The 20,816-nt window shown below is 40.7% G+C and overlaps 1 protein-coding gene across 1 annotated transcript in view; it reads right to left on the bottom strand.

The window, feature by feature from the left end:
- The window catches only part of LOC133964332 (furin-like protease kpc-1), a 160,555-nt gene that overhangs the window by 38,139 nt on the left and 101,600 nt on the right, over positions 1–20,816 (bottom strand). Inside the window, exon 12 of the mRNA XM_062398353.1 lies at positions 11,605–11,718. Within this exon, the coding sequence (XP_062254337.1) occupies positions 11,605–11,718 (114 nt within the window). The remainder of the gene's footprint in view (positions 1–11,604; positions 11,719–20,816) is intronic.

Below are 20,816 nucleotides of genomic sequence, written 5' to 3'. Positions count from 1 at the left end.
TTATATTGTCAGAGGGGAAGACTAAAATAAACCATGTGAGCCTCTTCTGCTTTTTTGACTTGTTGTATTCTTTAATGCAGTCTCAAAAGTCCAGACTATTCTGAAGACTGTGGTCCAAGACACCTTTCACACTTGGTATTTTGGTGTGAAGGTCCATAACAGACAAGGTAGGTGAGAAGAACCAGCAACTCTAGTAATTCTATGAGGCTTTGATGCTCACTGTAAAAAGAGTAAAATGTTAGCTAGATATCATATATAAAAAGTAACATTTTCGATGATCTGATCTAGAACAAAAGTCAAAGGTTTCAACAAATTCAGCCGGATGTATTTGAGTGTCTGGACAACATTTCATGACAATCCAGCCATCGCTGTTGAGGTGTGCTTCCTCAGAATTCATCTTTATCTTTAACAATGTCTCTGATTATATAATAGTATGCCGTCCCTTATGTACCGAATGTCAGGCCAAGAATTACCCATTGACAGCGTCAATGCAACCATATGGGTATTGTCCTCAGATGCACTGTATAAATGTCAGCTTTTAGCAGTACTGTTCATTGATGTGACCCTGGAAATACCCTGGCCCCACACAGACTCCAACAGGCCCTTGTGCATTCAAAATAGGGCGAGAGAGAGAGAGAGACATATCGTAAACTAAATATAAAGAAAGACGGGGGGCTGCTAACTCATTTATTAGTCTGGCCTTGTTTAAAAAAAAGCCCTTAATGACTTTAATTGATTTTTATTGGGTTTAAATAGAGAGAGACACTGGGGGAAACAAGGTTGTGATTCCTTTAGACAGATCAGAGGTGAGTGGGATCAGGCAAAGATGGATGGGTGGGAGGAGACTGAGAATCAAAAAAAGAGGAAACAATAGAAGACAGCGAACAAGAGCCTTTACAGATAATCAACACAACACAGTCTTACTGTGAATGTAATGAAGCTACACACAATGTAGACAGTAAAGATGTGTTCAGGAAAAATACAAGGCACATTTTTAAGCAGCCTAGATCCATACAAAGACATTTGACTGAAAGTTATTGAATGAAAATGGATGCAAGAACTGATTCGAAGACCCTGTATAGCATGTTTGAGCAAAAATAAAAAAGTTATTCCCCAGAACTTTATAAATCAACTTCATAAACTAACAGAGATTGGAGGAAGAAGGGTGCAGGCTCCAGAAAAGTCATTGAAGTGAAACAGAAAGAACTGGAGTTCCTGGAGAGTTGTGAAATTAGAAGGAAGCCCAGATGCAAACAGATATAGACACACATCCATAAACAGGGCTGACATATCTGATCCTGGCTTATCTCCATGAACAGATTCTACATTTATGCCGAATCTGTGGGCGAGAGACAAGAATTTGATGCTGGTTTCAGATTCTCGTTTGACACATCACATTTGAACAGGCTTTTGTTGCCTGCAGGTAAACAGTCCAGAGAGCAAAAAAATTGATTGATAGGTGTAAATAGGGATTAGCCAAAATATTGTCGGGATAAAACAAAAATTATCTGTTTGTTGGTAGTGTGGAGAAAAATAAAACAACTAGTTGAAGTGTAAACGATGTAAGTCAAACGGAAGACAGAGTCTTGGCCTGTATATCCGCTAAATACTGGAAGCCCCAAAATATTGGCCATTGCCCCCTATTTGTCCGACCATAGCTGGTGGGCTTCAAGAATGGGTCCTGGCATACAGCTAATAACCATATGTTATCCACAAAAAGACCTGGAAAATGGCTCAAATTACGTTGTATGTGAAAAGACGGATGTACTGGTATGATGTGAAGATAGATTCAGACCAGATCACAACAATCTCAAAGGTTTTCTGGGTAGAGACTGTTCTCTCACAAAAACTGCTCCAAAGGTTTAGTGGCAGAAACTTGGACTATGGGCAGAGAAGGTCTCTGGTTCGTCTCTGGTTCGACTCTACGGAGAGACAACAAAAGACGAACCTGGATTGATCTGTCCAAAAATCCAATAGGATTCTCCCTACCCTGTCTAGTGCCCGTGAGCAAGGCAGCTTACTCCCCCAACATCTGCTCCCCGAGCGCCGTACATGGTCGCTCACTGCTCTGTGTGTCCTGCACCAGATGGGTCAAAAGCAGAGGTTAAATTTCCCTACCTGCATGAGTGTGCCTTTGCATGTCTGTGCATTTGTTTGGGACTAATAAATGCATCTTAATCTGCATCTTAATCTTAATTTGTGTTGGACTATACATTGTCAGAAAAAGAAAGAGAGAGAGAGAGAGAGAGAGAGAGAGAGAGAGAGAAAGAGAGAGAGAGAGGAGAATGACATGCAACAAATATCTTAATCTGAACCAACCCTCGGATGTCGTGCTTACATTGTGTGTATTTTAACAACCAGGCTATGATGAAGTCTGACTGCAGATCAGTTTGAAACTAACCAGAGTAGAATATTTTGTTAAATGCTGAGTCTTAAAACCTTCACTTTAACATACACAATAAACCATTGCACATGGTGGAAAGTGATTGATCTCTTTCAATAATATTTTTAATGAGATAAGGTATATTTTGATTTGATGCAAGACAACATAATTGATTGATTAAGTTGTGTTAACTGATTAAAAACATTATATATTAAAACACATATTGTAAGGAAAATTGTCACTGTAAAGTCACTTATCATGAACACAACACGGTCAACTTCTGAAAACATTTGTGCAGCCACGGGATCAGACTCATGTTAACTCTCTTTCATTCTACTTGAAATGTGCAGTGAATGTAAGCAATAAGGATTTATCCTCCTAAGTGGAAATCCCGGTCTCAACCACGGCTCAACCCCTTCCAGTCCCCTCATCCAGCCCATCATCCATCCCTTCCTCTATCCATCACAGTGTTTGTGTTTCTAGCGGGGGGAGCCGGCTGACCCCTAACCTCGGCCTAATGAGAGCGATAACGAGGATTAAAAGGGGGTGACTGGAAGGTGTCTGAGAGTGGGGTTTAAACAATTACACTGCGCTGCCAACATGCCTTTCTTCATGACTCAGGAAATTACAGTCTTCCTCTTTCTCCCCCTCCACACTCTTTCAGTCAGCACACAAAAGAAAGGGCTTATGGAAAATAATAAATTATCTCAGGGCCACGTTAACTTGGATGTAAATCGCCGGGCAATTATGTTTTAATAGACCTTAAAGAGAATGAGTAATTGGGTTGACACTACTGGGGTTGATCAGGCTCACCCATCTCTCTCCCTTTGTGCCCACTGGAAGTGAGCTGTGCGTCAATGCGTTGGTCAGCCTGCAGCAGCACTGCATGGTGTTAGTTAGACTGTGAAACACTGTAACAGAGGCATCAGGAATGATGGATCTTGAGGACCATGTCAACACATTAAATCTTCACTGTCACAAGTCAATCAATGTTGTCATGTTTTTTTTACGTTCCATTTTCTCTTTGACATATTTCTCACTGGAGTATTCTTTGTCTATTCAGCTGTTGTTGGCCCCTTGTGCTTTTTGTTTAAGGGTAATGTGAAAATGTGGGTATGTAAATGCGACAATTTAATTTTGAGGGGCAACAGAAACAGTCCACAAAATGTCAACTAAAAGTGTTTTTTTTTCACTGAAAAGAGGCTCTTATCATTATTATTTGCCAAGAACAGAAAAGAAAGCTGGTGACAAAAATCTGAAAGACTTCCATGTATTTACTTTGAAAATATTCCTACACAACTTCTGCACAATATCAGCAAACGTCATGTAGAATAAACTTTTCCTCAATTCGGAATATTGAATATCTGTCAGACAAATGTTTTACAAAATAGATTTTTATGCAGTAATTTCCTAATGTTTGATGGTGTAGTTGTGTTGGTATCTGTAGACGTCTGATGAACTTTCCCCCTTAAAGTGCCTATACCAACACTTGGCCAGCTCCCTTTGACCCCTGACCTCTGGCCCCTAGTGCCACCTGTGGATGATCTGTGGGTCTCTGGATATGGCCACAAGTGGGGGAGGAGGGGGCAGGAAAGAGATCACAACAGGCCAAACCTGGTGAGCCGAGAACCAACAGATGAGACTGGAACAACAAAAACAGCAGGGGAAGAACGAGAGAGAGAGAGAGAGAGAGAAAAGGAGGCACAGAAAAATAAATTAAAAGAACTGCAATGAACAAGCAAATGGTGGGATAAACCTATATTTATCTCCTCTTACTTTCATCTCTGGAGGAAGACAAACAGGGTAAGAAATTGATCAGATGAGCATCTGTTAGACTTGGCAACAGTCACAAGTCTACAGAGACAGTTTTTAAAGCCCATTTTTCAATCTTATCTCCATTACTGTCAACACAGAAGAGGCACTGTCAATAAGGACTGTTCCACAGTAAAAGAAGAAAAAGGAGCGCTGTATATGCAAATGCAGGCAACTGGACCTTATTTATTTACCTCCTTCTTCCTTTCAGATATATGTTCTCTCATTTCTGCCGCCACAGGATGTGCTTGATGTGGCGTAAAGGAGTAGAAAGTAGATGAAATTAAAGGGCTGTCAGTAGCATATAGCTGCACAATCCTTACGTTACTACATACCCTTGCAGAAACATAACAGAAGTCACCAACTAGGGGTTTTTCATGTGCTAATTCTAGAGCGGCATGTTAGTGCTGCTTCCAGTTTCATTGCTATTAAGTTGCCTTGTTAGAGGTCAGGCTAGGTCAGTTAGACCCTGCACAGCCTGCAGAGACCGCTAGCATGCTCTCATACTCTGTACGTGAGTTCAGACTGAATTAGGGCTGCAACTTTTAAAAGTTAGATTAGTTTTTTCAGCAGCGTATTTTTACTCTTGCTTGTGGTTTTGCTAGTGTCCTCAGCCACTCACTGTTTTAATGGAGGATCAAAATAGGAAATTCAGTTTGAAATAAAACACAAGACCCAAGGTGGTATGCTGTTGTGGTGCTAGTGCTGCATAAAAGCTGAAATATGATCAGAGAAATTCCTCCTGAACACTACATCCATTACAATTAAGGCTTATTACACACCAACACAGTGGCTAACACAAGACAAATCTTAAACTGTGAAACATTATTATGACATACAGCCATTAATCATCAGCTCACACATTCATAAAATATACTATTTGAATTATAGTTCATGTTATAGAGTTATGTACAAGGCATGCGCACCAGTGCAAGAGAGCCCTGCGTCTTTTTTACTGAATTCTTCAGAGAGCTCATTGAAACAAAATGAGGGGCGGAGATATTTTAAGGAATCTACATGAAATACAATATCATTTCTGTGTTAAATTTGTAACATTTACTTGCTTGGTAAGTAACCAGTGCAGACCTCCAAACTTGGCTTTCTACTGTGGACAATTCAGGGCTCTCCGGCAAACTCAAGGCCTGGATTTACCAACACAGATTCCTACCTTGACTGCTCTGGCCACTGCTAATCTTTCATGGTCAGGACACCAAGCTTCAGCTTCTATTCAGCAGTGTAGTGAAGGAGTTCAAGGTCACCTGCACCAGAGAATTCCCGCTCTACCAGACTCTGTGTATCACAGAGCCATAACTCATTGTTTTATTTTCTTGTATCCAAGTAATTTTCTCCTTGTGCTCCGTCCCAATACCTTAAGTTGCTTTGTGACAACCTTCAGCAACTTCAAATACAAATGTGCGCAGCCTCTGGAAAAGTATTATAGCAGACCCTGGTTTACATGCAGTGCGTTTTTATACTGCACTATACTGTACTTCACTGTGTTGTACTGGTATTGTAGCTGGTCTGGGTGAATGGATTAGTGCAAAGCAGTACTTGAAACCTTGGGTCACAGGGCTTTAGTTGCTATGAGGTTGGAAAAAAGTTAATGATATATGCTGTCAGTTAGAATGTTTGTTTGTTTGGCATCAGAATGTCGCGTGTCAGTAATTAAGAAAATTATCTCATTAAACTGATTAAAACAATGCAATCTGGACCACATTACATTGCTTACAAAATATTTAGCTTACTGTTGGTTTACAAATGAAACCAACATTTGGGATGTTTGACATGAATACTGTTGCATCTATCTACTCATTGGCAGTGAATGACAAATCAGTGGATGAATTGAGAACATGCATAAGAAGACGATTTGCCACAACATATTGTGTTATTTATATTGAGACAAAATAAGATCTTGTCACGGAAGGTATTTTTGTTAGTGGGTGATGTGTCTGTACTCAGAAAGGAATATCCATCATATCAGAAGTGTTTTATAGTGACAGGACCCTCCTGACAAGAGACACACACCCACTTACACACACATACACACTTAAACACACACACACACACACACACACACACACTCTCCTATGTTGTGCTGTGGAGCACCTGATGATGTGGCTCGTGTTAGTGTGGTGCTCGGTATCCTCTCTATCTACCACTCCTATCCCCTCTGTGTTCCTCACCGTGGCTCTTTTTATTCCCTCCTGAGTCCCCCATGTCGCTCGGGGACAAGGGGAACGTGGCGGTTTCCCTGGATCAAAAATTTACGAGCAATTAAAAGTCGGCCGACGCCCGGCATTCATCAGCCCTGCGTGCAGCTGCCAGGCTGGGTGAGGGGGACTTGCAGTAAACCACAGGCTATATACTTTTATATCTGTTTTCCCTCCAAAGAGGGAAGGTTATGACAAAATTATGTTTTACTGTCCCCGGTTTCTAGAGCGATGTAGACATTTTTCATGGAAGTGGCTTGATGGAGGTCAGAGCCTCTGGAAGAGGCACAGATAGAGAAGTGTGTAGGAGTGCGTGTTGTGTTTACGTTGGATGTTTTTTTTAAACCCCAGACAGAAGCCTTTAACACAATAGGAATAACATAGTATCTGCTCCTCTGGTCGATCAGTTACTGAGGGAAAATGACCTAATTACTCTGTTGTTTATTACTGCAGAGCTCTGATTTATTTCCCTGCGCTGATGTAATTTCAACACAGCAACACTGATTCTTTCCCTTCAACAACAGCAGCATTTTTTTGCTGTATTCAAACACACATACACACTCATGCATAATGATCCATTGCTACACACCTACTACAAAAAAAAATACACAAACACTCATACATCAACAAAGTCACTCTTTCACTTTTCCTGGCTCCTCGCGACAGGCCCAGGCTCATTTGCATCCTTAATTGTGTTGTAATGTACTTTTAATTTGAAAACGGAGGCAATTAATTATTTTGATATGGAGCAAAATGCAGCAAATGTAAACATTCTAATAGTTCTCTGTGAACGGAGGATCATTTTTCAAACGAGGGATTGAATCGTATCTAATTTTTGAATGCCACACCAGTTTTTTTTAAGATACCATTTCACCACTCATGCATTCTCCTTGATATTCAATTTGTCTTTGCAGCGAGGGCAGCGTTACTTTGATCTATTCCACCGCTGTTATTTTCTATCTAAATCTCCCACAGGATAATTACTGTAGTTTCACCTATGCTATCAGAGGAGATTAAATGAAATTAAGCCTGTTTGGACGTTCTGCTTCTTCTCCGTACGTCATCCCTCTAGTGCAAAGCCGCTAACATCAGACTCTCCACTTTCTATTTCTGGGTCAGAGAGGCTTCAAGTGGAGATGTGAATCGCAGATACATTTTTTCTTCCCCCCCCCCCCCCCCCCCCCCCCTCTGACGACCATGTGATCAATAGGTGTCAGTGTTCAAAGGGTGCAGAGCAATGCCGCAGGAGAGGAGAGGAGAGGAGAGGAGAGGAGAGGAGAGGAGAGGAGAGGAGAGGCGAGGAGAGGAGAGGAGAGGAGAGGAGAGGAGAGGAGAGGAGAGGAGAGGAGAGGAGAGGAGAGGAGGAGATCCATTTGTACAGGCCCTGGAAAAAACTGACACTTTCACTCCCTCAACCTGATAAACTTACCACAGAGAGGAACAGGATGGATGCGTGTTATCCCCCCCCCCCTCCCTCACGTTTTCAATACATTTCCTCCCTCACTCCCTTCCTCTCTCTCACACACACACATTTTCTGTCCTCATATCTTTATCCCCCACTCAACCACCACTCCTCACCCCTATCGATTCCGCTCTCTCCCCCGTTTGATTCTCCTGAGGGTGCTGGGAGCTCGCTGACATCACAGCCGGCGTTGGCAACAACCTATAAATTATGACTGACAAGGCTTTGCGCCAACAAAAGCACCACCATATTTCATGAACAGTAAATCTGATTGCAGATTGCTCTGGCGTGTGGTGGCTGACATGTTTATTGTCGTCACAGTGGTGGGAGCAGAGGATGGAGGGGTATAGCGGGTGAGGTCGCACCACAACATCAGAGTTTTCTAAAGCTCAAGACTATATGGAGAGGTCAAACAGATGGGAACTCTGGGATGCGGGCGACCCCTTCCACCCACCCAACAACCTCTTAAATCCCAGGACACACACACACCCACATTCAAATAATGTGCACGCACACATCAATATATACATGCACACACACGTATACAACTCACTCCCACGATCTATAAGGCAACATTTTTTTCCTGCAGCTTTTAAAAAGCCATGCAGTTGCTGCTCTCTTCGCAACCAACTGTCCACAATCCACACCGCCCCAGTGAAACGTTTTCCAAAAGTTATAATCGACATCTCCATTGAGTTTTCACTTTTAAACAGAGACCATGTAACTTTTAAAGATCAATTACTTTGTCAGGCATTTAGTGTCAATCCCACACACATTTAATCACCTTGCTGGAGACTGTATGTTAATACTCAGCTGGAAATAGTCCCAAACCTATTAACCCTGTTTGAGTTATTTTTTCTTTTTCCTCCATACTGTGTAGTGTAATAATGGTTGGTTTAATAAGTCTATACAACATCTGGATTGCTTTGTTTTCAGCATTGTATATGTAATATCAGTAAACTGTAGATAGAATAATGCTAACTGCTGATAGTAACACTACATTTCCTTATGCACTGTACAAGATACTTCTGCCTCATTAGTAGATTTTTCTGCTACTTTTCACAATTACCTCCAATTTTCAGATCAAGAGTTATTTATAATTAGAAAATATAACACACTGTTATTAAACTAATCAAGGGTAACAAGAACAAGTCCTGTTGAGTATAATGAAATACAATTTTACATATATAACTTAATTTCAATTCTATTGTGATAACATCTGTTCTTTTACTAACTCAAGATTATAAGTGTTCAATTTAATTTTGCCTCCATTTGTGATAATTTAATTCAAATAATAATTAAATTTATTAAATTGAATAATGAATCAACACGATAATGTGTTTTTCACTCTGATAAAGTGTAAATTGTTAGAGTCTCTTTTGACTGTCACTGATCAGGCTAAGTTTTCAATATTTTCCTAACTAGCCGACAGGAACTTACATTTATTGCTAAGGGAACCGCTCCTTTTAAGAAATATTCCCACACAAAACAAGACCTTTACCACACCATTGTGTTTACTGGCAAAAGGGTGTAGAAAAACGTCCCCTATCCAGGAAATATTTACTATCATCTCATAAAACAAGCCACAATCAATGTAGTCTATGTTTTACACCAGCATTCTTGTATCTGTCTTTATTGAGGTGCCCTTTTGTTCTCTTCTTCAGTAACCCCAACCTAAGCATTCAGCGTTATCTTCAATTTCCTTAAACAAGGATCCTCTTATTACAGATATCATATCAAATCTTTAACGTATTGTAACAACCTCATTGATGGTAAGTGACCCTGTGCTCATTGCACTGTCTATTCCATCCGTCCTCGCACATGCAATAAACCATTCTTCATAATTAGAGTGGCCGCGGCAGTATGATCAGGGCATTACAAGTCCTCTGCCACAGCCCCTAAATGGACAGATTTCAACAGACGCCCGCTGGTGTGATCGCCATCATTATATTTTAATTAATCCATTCTTCTCACAGCAACACAGTAATTACAATCTATTTTATGACATGGCATGCTGCGAAAGAGGGGATGGAGGAGAGAAATGGGAAGGCAGCGAGAGGGAATAATACAGAGGAAAAACAAGGGGAGAGGAAGGACGAGGGAGAAGAAAGTACAAAGAGAAGTGAGGACAGAGAGTCAGAGCCAGGATGAAGGAAGGAAATGTTAAGGTGAGTGAGACAGAGAGCAGAGGTAAAACATCACAAACGCTATGACTGATTACCAATATGTCATCGCCTGGCTGACATTGTAAACACATTGTAAAAGCTTTTATACGATGTCTGGAGGAGCACAGGGCTATCTCTGAGTCTCTCTCTCTCTCTCAGAGTCATGCTACATACAGCGGGAGCGAGAGAAGCTCCATTTCCTCCAGCCTCAGTCTGTATAAATCAGAGCAGGTACAGACCCTCAGACATGCTGTGGGTGTGATAATAACATTAGAGGATTACAATGACACTCCTCCCTTGACAAGTTCACCTGTCTCAACTGTCATAAAACAGACTGCTGCTTTTTGTGGTTGAAGCGCTTTATATTAGGCGAGAGTGTGTAGGTTTGTGCACTTTTAAGTGTTGTGTGTCTGTGTCTGTGTGTATGCACCCAAATAAATCACAGTAGTGACGTGGACGATGCCTGATCGTCACAGATCGTTTTACTTGAGTTAACTCATGGGTAGTGCTTTATTCCTTCAGCTTTATGCATACATCCATTACTCTTAGTTAATTTGAGCTTATTTGATTGTAAAAATATTAATTTAACAAGGTAATTTAACTATTTTAACAAAAAATTATGTGGGGAAGCTTGAGGTGGTTCAAATAGGCTATTTAATGTGGCTGAAATTATTCCAGCTAGAGATAATATAGGGATAATTACAGTAATCACACATTTTACAACCACATCCACTGCATCGCCATACACTGTAGAAATGTAAACTGTTCAATCATCAACTTCTTCCTATGGATAAAATCTATACGGACAGATAATGTAGCTATTAAGAAACATGTCCTAAATGTACACCTTTATTTTGTTCCATTCAAGCTGCCAAGAACTTACAGTATATTTATTGCTTAGGGAACCGCTCCTTTTAGGAAATGGTCCCACACTAAATAAGACCTTTAACACACCAATGTGTCTACTCGCAATAATGGTAAATGGCTTTGTATTTATATAGCGCTTTTCTAGTCTTGATGACCACTCAAAGTGCTTTACAGTACAGTTCTACATTCACCCATTCACACACACATTCATACAGTGCATCTATTCGCAGCACTTAGTTATTCTATGGGGGGCCATTCGGGGTTCAGCATCTTGCCCAAGGCATGCACATGGGTCAGACTGGGGATCGAACTGCCGACCTTCAGGTTGGAGGACGACCACTCTAACCCTCAGCCACAGCCGCCTAGCTAGAAGGTTTAGTTATGGTTATACAGGGGTTATGTACCTGGCAATTTCTCAGATGGGTTCAGTAAATCCCTGAAAGCTTTGCTGGTAGCCCAAACCTCTCTGTAACAAAGTATTGTATTTACCAGACGTGAGTGACTCTGAGTATTATTGCTCCAAAGTAAACTTGACAGGCACATGCTGCTGAGAAGGCCGTAGCAACTGGTCAATAAGGTTTTTCAGCCACACATAGTGGCTTAAAGGAACAAGATGTTAAGGTTTGATTTATGAATACACCAATCTGTTTACATGTGAGCCTCATTTAAATAGTGGGCAGAAAGGGCACAGATGTGTCACAGTACCTATGGTGAACATGGTATCCTGCTGCGTTGATGTTCCAGCCGGGCTCTTCGGGGTCGGGGATCTTAGCTGTCCTGGCGATCAGATGCTGAACATCCCTCCACGTCAGCTCAGGACTGGGGCAAGGAACATAAAACAGAATATCACCAAACAGCATCCTTCTTTCTGCCCCTGCTCTACACCAACTGAAACCAGAGGAAACACTTCAACTCTGTGTGATACTCTGAGAAGAGACCTGCCGAGAGCTCAACACAAGCTCCTGTTTTGTGCAGAAAGTGTCTGGAGGACTGTTTTATGGGGCTTACATTCTCTCAGCCCTGCATGTAAAGCTTATACTGTATTAATGCTAAGGTTTATTGATACATAAACTGCTGAGCTGAGACACGGCCATAGCTTTTACAGCAGGTCCTCTAGACATAAAAGCACCTGTTTAAGTCAAGCTTAATATTTTAGTAATGGTGTCACTGAAAAATTGTGAATCCAACAAAGAATATTTGAGACTTTAACAGAAGGGCCTAGAGAGTGGGATGTAGAAAAAGTCTTCTTTTTAATCCCAGGCAGGGGAATTCTAATAGAGCGGACTCAAGTGTCATGTCAAGCAATATACTAATGGAATCCAATTAAGACCTTTAAACTGCGCCGAGAGCTGGAGGATATTAGCTCAGTTTTCTGTAACAAAAGACCAAAGGGTCGTCAACGAGGGCTTTTACTGGATATAAAAAGCATAAAGGAAATTGGGTTTTTCTGCTTTATCCAGTCATTATTGTTCCCTAAGAAAATGACTTGAATGGGGTCTAAGAAAACCGTGTGGCGACCCATTCTGAACAGCTTTTTTCTACTTCTGTGAAAAAATGCCTCCACTGTCTGCCTCTGTACGCGCACAGTCTCCTCTCCACTACAGGAGCAAAACAAAAGGTGATTAAAGGTGTACCACACAGTTAAAGCTAATTTCCCCTATCACTAATGACATGACTGCAATTCATTCCGCATGTCTCTTCAGTCACGTTGAGCTATATCTTCCCTTCTGTATGGCAAACATTAGCATAAAGATGTAAAGAAAAAAAATCACAAGTGGCCTTTTCATTATAATGCTTTTGGGTGTTAGACATCTCAGAAAATATGAGGCAAAGATAGAAACAGATTTATTCCATCCACGTATTGGAAAAAATGAAGCAGAACAAAAAGTGAGGAGAGAAGCTTTCATTAGCAGCATAAAACAAACCCTGGCAAGCAGCGAGAGCAGGCAGCTAAAACAACATGATAGGAATAATACCAGTAACCCTAATAATAGACAGATAGAATGATGCAAAACACAACACACAAACAATTATTTTAAGCTTTGATTTCAAAGGGATCGGAGTGTGTGTAGGGAGGGGATAGGCTTTGTACTTTTGAACTGTTGCTGCTCACTGTGTGTGTCTGTGTGTACGAGTGTGCGTTCTGTATTACACATTAGCGGCAGCAGCGTGATTCTGTTGTGTGCACTCCCCCACCCCCATCATCATCATCATCAGCAGCAGCAGCAGCACCACCACCATCACCCCTCTGGTGGAATCAGAGAAAGCCCCGCGGCCCCGGCTGGTTTGCATAAAGCAAACAAAATTAAATTTGCTTTGCTAAATCAAAGCATGTATGGTATTCCAAGCCGCTCTCTCTGGGACAAATTACTTCAAACGGCCTCCTTTGTATCATAACAGAATAAAAAAAAATCAGCCCAATCAGCGGCTCTCCAAAACCCTCGACTCGGGAATTAATTATTGAACCGAGGGCTTTTCTCTCTGCTAGCAGTCCGCGACACAGATCTACAGTATATATTTTGGAAAAGTAATTTTGCTCTTTAAAACACACTTGGCCGAAAACTCAGTTAACTGCCGTCCCTCTCTCTGCATCAGGGTTTTCACTTCACTTTGCCACACAGCCCCTGAAATGATGTGAACAGGTTTTAAGCCACAAAATGGATCCGAAAAACTCCCGACCAGCGTCTACCAGAGTGCTGCAAATTCAGACGTATTGCTCATGGTGTAATGGACTTAAGATGAACTGAGCTGTTAATGTGTGGGGGATCGTTCACTTATAGGTAACACAACATTTTTCTTTGCACTATCAATGCTTGAACAATTGTTTCTCTTCTTGGTGGTTTTGATGCAATAAAAGCTCAAAGCCATTATTTATGGGATAACATGAGACATAACATAAGACACTTTCTTGTCATTTACTGTCTGCAGTATTCAATTAATATCCCCCTAAATATTCTAGACACATCACATATGATTATTATAAGATTGTTCTCAGTGTTCAAATTCTATGGTTTCCAGCTTTGCTTGATATTCTCTCTTGTGTTTTGTTTGCTATTACACAGAAATACAATATAACCGACCTGGTAATGTTAACTGTTACACATACTTTTAAAAAATAAATTATACACAGTTTGTATTGTCAACATCTGCAACAAGATGTGCCATGTACATGGTTTCACTGTATACTTCAATATAAAGTGCTCCGATAATATGAGAGTGAGACAAGTATTCCTAGCCTCTCGCTCCTCTCTTTCATCCTCTCCCAACCCTCTCTCTTTTTTCTCTCCTCTTGTCCCCAGTTTTTCTGCTCACCCCAACCAGTCGAGGCAGATGGCCGCTCACGTTGCTTCTGGCAGTGGTTTCCTCAAGTTAATGAGGGACTTATTTCACTTCACGTGCACCAAAGTGCTGCTCATTGTTGTAACGACCTTAATAAGTCAAGTACCTTGAGATAATGTATTTTATGATTCATCACAACAAAAATAAAATTGAATTGAATAATAATGTAAAGCATGAATCTAAAGAAAGTAAAACAATTTCAGCTTCAGCCTCTGGTTGTAAAGGAAAGTTGCACAGCTGCATTCCTTCACATGCCCAATGGGTGAGGATGACATTTCTGACATAAGGTTGCCTTCAAAGGCAGATTGTGTCATAGCGGCACAGCTGGACTGCTTCAAAAGTGGCTGACAAATGGGTTCTTTCATCCCTGAGAAACGAAAGGATGGGCGGATCCTTCCCAGCCCAGCCTATCCCAGGATTGCGCTTCAGTGGCAAACCATTTTTCAAAGAGGTAATGGCGCCGGTAAGCGACAGCACTGCCAATGCTTGAGTATCTTCAACTCAACAGAGCAGGCAATGGTGCACATATTGAAAAACAAGGAGATTAAAACTTTCTCAGGGTGTTAAGATGCAGAGTTGGTTCTAAAAATTATATAGATTATTTCCTTAATAACAGATAATAAGAATAAACTATGAAGGAATAACATGAAAAACGTTAAAATTGAACGAAGCCTAATGAATCATATTGTCAAAGACTGTGTCCTTCTGTCAGGGTTTTCTTCTGAAGGATAAACAGCAACACACAGAACTGCAGAGGGAATTATCACCAGTGTTAAAACAACAAAATAAAAGCATGTTGTCAAGCACACGCACAACAAACACATCTGAGCTGCAGGGGCAGAGTGGAACAATATATGAGCCTCCTCAAGAGCCTCACAGCCTTCATCCCCTCGCCAAGGCTCACAAAGCAGCACAGCAGCCGTCACAGTGAGTACACAACTGTTTACAAATCCCCAGTTAATAGGATCAGGCCTCATTGACTGGGCTGCTCCGATGTGTCTGATGTAATCTATTAGCTGTATGATAGTCAGTGTCTCAGTCCAATCGATAACCCTGGGCCTCCATATTGCTCCACTGTGGACTGTTACTCCTCTTTAGTGCTGCTTAGAATGCAGGCTTAGTGACTATAAAGTGTGTGTGTGTGTGTGTGTGTGTGTGTGTGTGTTTGTGTGTGTGTGTGTGTGAGAGAGTATGTGTGTGCAGTTGGAGCTTTGTGACTGTGCTTAAGGAACATGTGTGCATAATACTGTGTTATATACTGCAGTTTGAATGTGTGCAATGTTAATTCATAAAACATACATAAGCTGATACTGGGCAGATATAAATTCGGTATCACTTTAATGAATATGTGAGTGTTGTGTAATTATGTGAGCACTTGTAATATTCATGCACATATACACGTATGAATCGCATGTCTGGAGGTGCACGTGTGTGTGTTTGTGTGTGTGTGTGTGTGTATAGGCACAGCGTGTTTGTGTGTGTGGGAGTTTGTCTGTAGTTTGTGTAACTGGGTTTCCAATTAAGTTGAACCACAGGCCGGATCAATGCTAGTCCTCTGTGTGCAGGAATGAGCAGCCCTGGGCCCTCAGAGCATGGCCCACGAATAATTTATCACTCACACTCGGCCCAGGCAGAGAGGAGGAGGATGAGGAGGAGGAGTCAGAGAGCGCAAGGACAAAGTGTCCAGCCCAGGGGAGAGAGCATGAGAGACGGGCAATTGAGGGGACAGAAAGATGGAAGGGTGACGAAAGAAAGAGCGAGATCAGGTCCTAAAGGAAAACCCTGTCAGCTCACTGCCGTTTAGGAATATCACACTCAACACTCTTTTTTTTCTTTCAACAACAATCAAAAATGAAACTCTGTAAGGAACATATACTGTATATATAAATATAATATTTCTTAACACAATATACTGTATATTTGCTCATGCTGAGAGTAGGAGGCAGGACAAAATATTTTTATTGTGTGATTCATCTAAAATATTACAAGATATTTTTAATTGTGACATATATAATGAATTCAACAACTTTTTTATCATGACATATTAATGCATAACATCCTGCAAGTGAATTTGAGACAGATGCAATTGTCCATCTATCCAAATTTTCCCATTCCGCAGCCATGTTGTTTCAGAAGCAAATACACGTGCGTCCCTTTGCGCTCCCAGGGGTGTCATGATCTTAGAATGATGTTTGGTCTGGTACATTGTTAGCACATACGTCAGTAGCGTAGTAATTTTATTTTGAAGGGTGCATTATCTAAATAGAAATATTTGAGCCCACATAGCACAATGTGCATGTTACTCACACAGCAGTGCTCCCTATTTATTTGACAAATATTCAAATTGATACAAAAGGTGTTTAAACAGACCCTTTTGAGGGGTTCTCTCTTACTACCTGGCAAGTCCAAACAACACCGGCAATCTAACAACGTGCAAATGCAGCTGGCCTCTGAAGAGAATGGGACACGGCACCCTGATTGGTTTAAACACCCACAATTAATCAAGATACCCACAACAAGTCTTTTGAGCAATGTGACTGATGCTGCAACTATTTGCAATGGATTTGGACAAGTCTTTCAGCTAAATGAAAATACCAGCCTGCAGAAATGCAAACAATAGCAATTTTTTTTTTTATGTTGATATGTTCATGACCATGTTCTGATTTTTGATAAATGTGTTAGCATTATAATTTGCCAAATAAGTCCAAAACACAGAAGTTGAGGCTTATGGGATTGTCCAGTGTTGCAGTAAAGTAAAGTAAAGAAATTACCAGGTATTACAGTAAATGTGTGGTTACCAAATTCCATGGCATTCCATCCATCAGTCAATATAATTGAATATATATATATATAATTAAATGAATAATATAAAACTTTAAACCTCAAATGTCGAAATCAAGGTAGCACTGGTTGTTGATCACCAAAACCAACAGCATTCATCCACTTAGCACAATGAATGATTGAAAAATCTACAAAATATTGTTGGGAATTTTCAGTTTGAAAATGTTCACAGTTCGACAAATCAGAAAGATGATGGGTGAATGATGACTGAAGATCTTTGAAGACTGAAAGAGAGTCATTAGTATCTTTACAGTGTGTACATTGCCCGCAAATAAACTTATAAAACAAAATTAAAAGAAATATTAAATACTTGCAGTTTATTGGCCTGAAAAGGTCCAATTTAACACATGAGCAGCCAAGAAATGAACCATCATCAGTTTCATTTACTGATGCTCAGCTTGTTCAATTTTCCTCTTCTTTTCTTTTTGTTGAACAGCAACTGAAGGAGATATCAATAACAGTGGAGCTAATTAGTCAGTGGGGTATAATGTGTTGGTACAAGAGCAGCAGCACTTTAAACCTCACTGTCTCATCCTAGCGCATCTTCTGCTTGGACACTTCCCATTAAGATCTTCTGCCGAGCCACATCGCAGCATTGTTTGAAGGGCAGAGACAAACGCAAATTACATACACATGAGAAGGCCAATCACCCACTGCCTTATGTCCAATAACATGTGTCGATGAGCACACACAGGAAAGCATGGACACACTCATAGACACATAGACAACACCCACTGTGGTACAACTACACACATAGAGAGCTTCCCCACCCTCCCTGTGCAGCTTCAGAGTCCAAATGTTCCCGTCATCTCTGTCCTTAGTTTGTCTCTATTAATCTCACAGTAGTGAGGCTTGGACTGGTTAGACGCCGCACATCGCTCTGTAATCTTCTCTTAATGTGCTGCACTCTAAGCCTAAGTGAACCCATTTGGAGCGACTGTGAGCAGACTGTGATTCCTTCCATGTTATCTGAACAAGTGTAACTAATGGGTTTATCAATTAGGCCAAGTCCAATAACTGCATGCCTGCAATCGCCTTTAAATACACTCCACCAGCATAGCCCTGATTTCTGCACCTAATGAGTGCACACATGCGCTCACACACGCACGCACACACACTCACAAATGCATGCACACACACGAGCATGCACATGCACGCACACACACACACGTTCACACAGACTAGTGTGTGTTTGCATGACTGTGAGGCCGTGGACAGCTTGCATCTTGTGTCTTTGTTTGATTTTTAATATGTCTGTGTGTGCCAGAGGGAGCATGTGTGTCTCTGATTTTATGGTTTAGCTTTGAGAGCTAAATATATATATATGTAGATATGGATATATATATATGTTGAATGTGCCTATGTGTGCACTTCTACCATTTGTGTGCTTGAGTGTAAATCCTCACAGACCTAGAAAAATGCAATAGTTGGTATGCATGAATACTATATTAAGTTAAGGTGAGTTTGTACACAGCCTTAATGCATTGCACTTGTGTGACTAGTTTGTATGCAGTTTTTGAGTATTTAAAAGCGTAGATGTTGTTGATGTGTAATATTAACATCGTCCCTAATATCTTATGACATTTAGAAATGCTACACAGCAACCAAAATGTAGGTTCTTCTGTCAGATAATTAATAGTAAAAATACTATAAAAATTTGCAACACTGTATGACAGTGAGCATTAAAGTGTTTAGACAGAGAAAGCTCTGAGTGACTTTGGCTGCAGGTTGGAAGCAGCCACATTATTTTGATACACAGTGGCCTTAGTCTTTAGTTCCAATATAAACTAGATTGACACACAGCAGAGTGCAGAAATGGAAATAGGTGTTAATCTCAAAATTACTTCCTAGCTGCAGTTAGCATTGTTACATAATAACCTTAATCAACTTGATGGCCCAACAACTCACACCTGGGAAGTGAAGTTTCTGACACCTGACAAGCGCAAAGTATAAAATTAAGAACAAATATATCTCAGGATGAAAAAGAGGAGCCATGCGTAGAAGACACTCCTCATTGTGACTGACTGGCTGGCTGCGCAGATGTAAGAAAAAAGCTCTGGACAAAAATCCTAAACAAGCATCATCAGGGATGACATATCCACTGAATGAGAGCTTAAACAAGAAATGATAACTTCATCAACTCGAAAGGTTGCTTGTAAATTAAATTGGAACTCAGTAGAGCGCATACCTCAGTCCTATTCGTATTACGATTTTTTCTCTATGCGCTGTTTCTTCAGAAATTCATGAAAATGTAAGAAATGTATCGTATCTCTCAACGTTAAAGAAAAGGAAAAGCCTCCCTTATCACACTCCAAATGTTAATGTGTTCTTCTTTGACCCAGACTCCAACAATTTTCGATTCAGGTTTTGCATAATTCTGCAGACAGACAAACCAGCAGCAATGGAAAAGTAGCCTACTTGGCAGAGTTAACCACTGTTAAGTGCATTATCTTCTGTATAGTTTAAGAATGAGGGGCCATACAGTAAAGTCCATTAACAACCTGTATTTACAAAGATGAGTTGTTGAATGATGTAAGTGTCCCATTTTTATTCACAGTTAGCATTGAGCACTTGAGGTGAATACATTTTATGTCTCACTAAATCATTAAATGTCTCATCTGACCAACAGGTTAAAAGAGTGTCTGGGGTGATGGAGGAGACAATCCATCTTCGCGGATAGACCAAACGGTCTTAGAATTAACAGAAAGGTAAAAATCAGAGAGAATACGGCAGAATAAAATCAAATGTTTAGCTCCTTTCTAGATAATAGACAGACATGCTGGGGGATGAGAGAAACAGAGATTAAGTGACAGAGGGGTTGACATTGGGATCAAGTGAACAAACATTCTGAGACAGAAAGACTGTCAAACTGAATGAGTGAGGAATTGATTTGCCTTGATGGTTTGTTGGACAGCCGTCACGGCGGATGGAAGAAGTCAGATGGAAACACAGGGAGACAGACAGGCCAAGATTGTCAGAGACAGACAGACAGTGACACCCTGACACTGTTAGGGCAGTAACACACTGGAGGCCATTCTGGTAATCTGGACATGCACCTGCTGTGCACCCATTTAGGCCCTCTGCTATTTTTGATCAACATTGTATGTTGTAATTTCCCCCGCTGCCAGCAGAAAACCGTTTCATTACACCGGAGATGAAAAAGGGAAGCCTGGTAGCCTAGTGGGAAAGACACATACCATATTATCCCTGATTCAATTCCAGCCACAGACCTTTGTTACATGTTCTCACCTCACTTTCCCCATGATCCCTACATTAAGGCTGTTCTTCATCATATCACTAAATCCTGCTGAGATTCTCATTGTAAAGACAGAGTCTCAAGTCTAAGAGGTAATCTCAGAATGCTAATAGTGGGCATGTTGTCATGTGATTAGCAGTGCAATGTTCACAGCGTTCATCATCATTGTCATCATACAAAAATTCTAAACAAATTTTTAGTTGTTGAATTATAATTTTCAAAATTTGACGATTCCTCAAACTATTCTTGGAACACTCTGGGATGTCACATACCCCAGGTTGAAAACCATTGGTTAAATTAGATTTTATTGTATACCAGTTTGAATGTTGTTTTAGAATTCAAATTCAAGGGTAATTCTGGAGACATGCTTGGCATGTAATTACTACAATAAGAATCAAACGTATCTTCATGTCTGTTTAAACAAATGCTTTAGTGCAGGTGAATGCTCTAGATGAGGCAGATTGTTTCTGATGAATGGGGA

The sequence above is a fragment of the Platichthys flesus genome, chromosome 11 (assembly GCF_949316205.1).
Source record: "Platichthys flesus chromosome 11, fPlaFle2.1, whole genome shotgun sequence".
Classification (NCBI taxonomy): domain Eukaryota; kingdom Metazoa; phylum Chordata; class Actinopteri; order Pleuronectiformes; family Pleuronectidae; genus Platichthys; species Platichthys flesus.
This window is presented reverse-complemented; position numbering and strand designations above follow the sequence as displayed.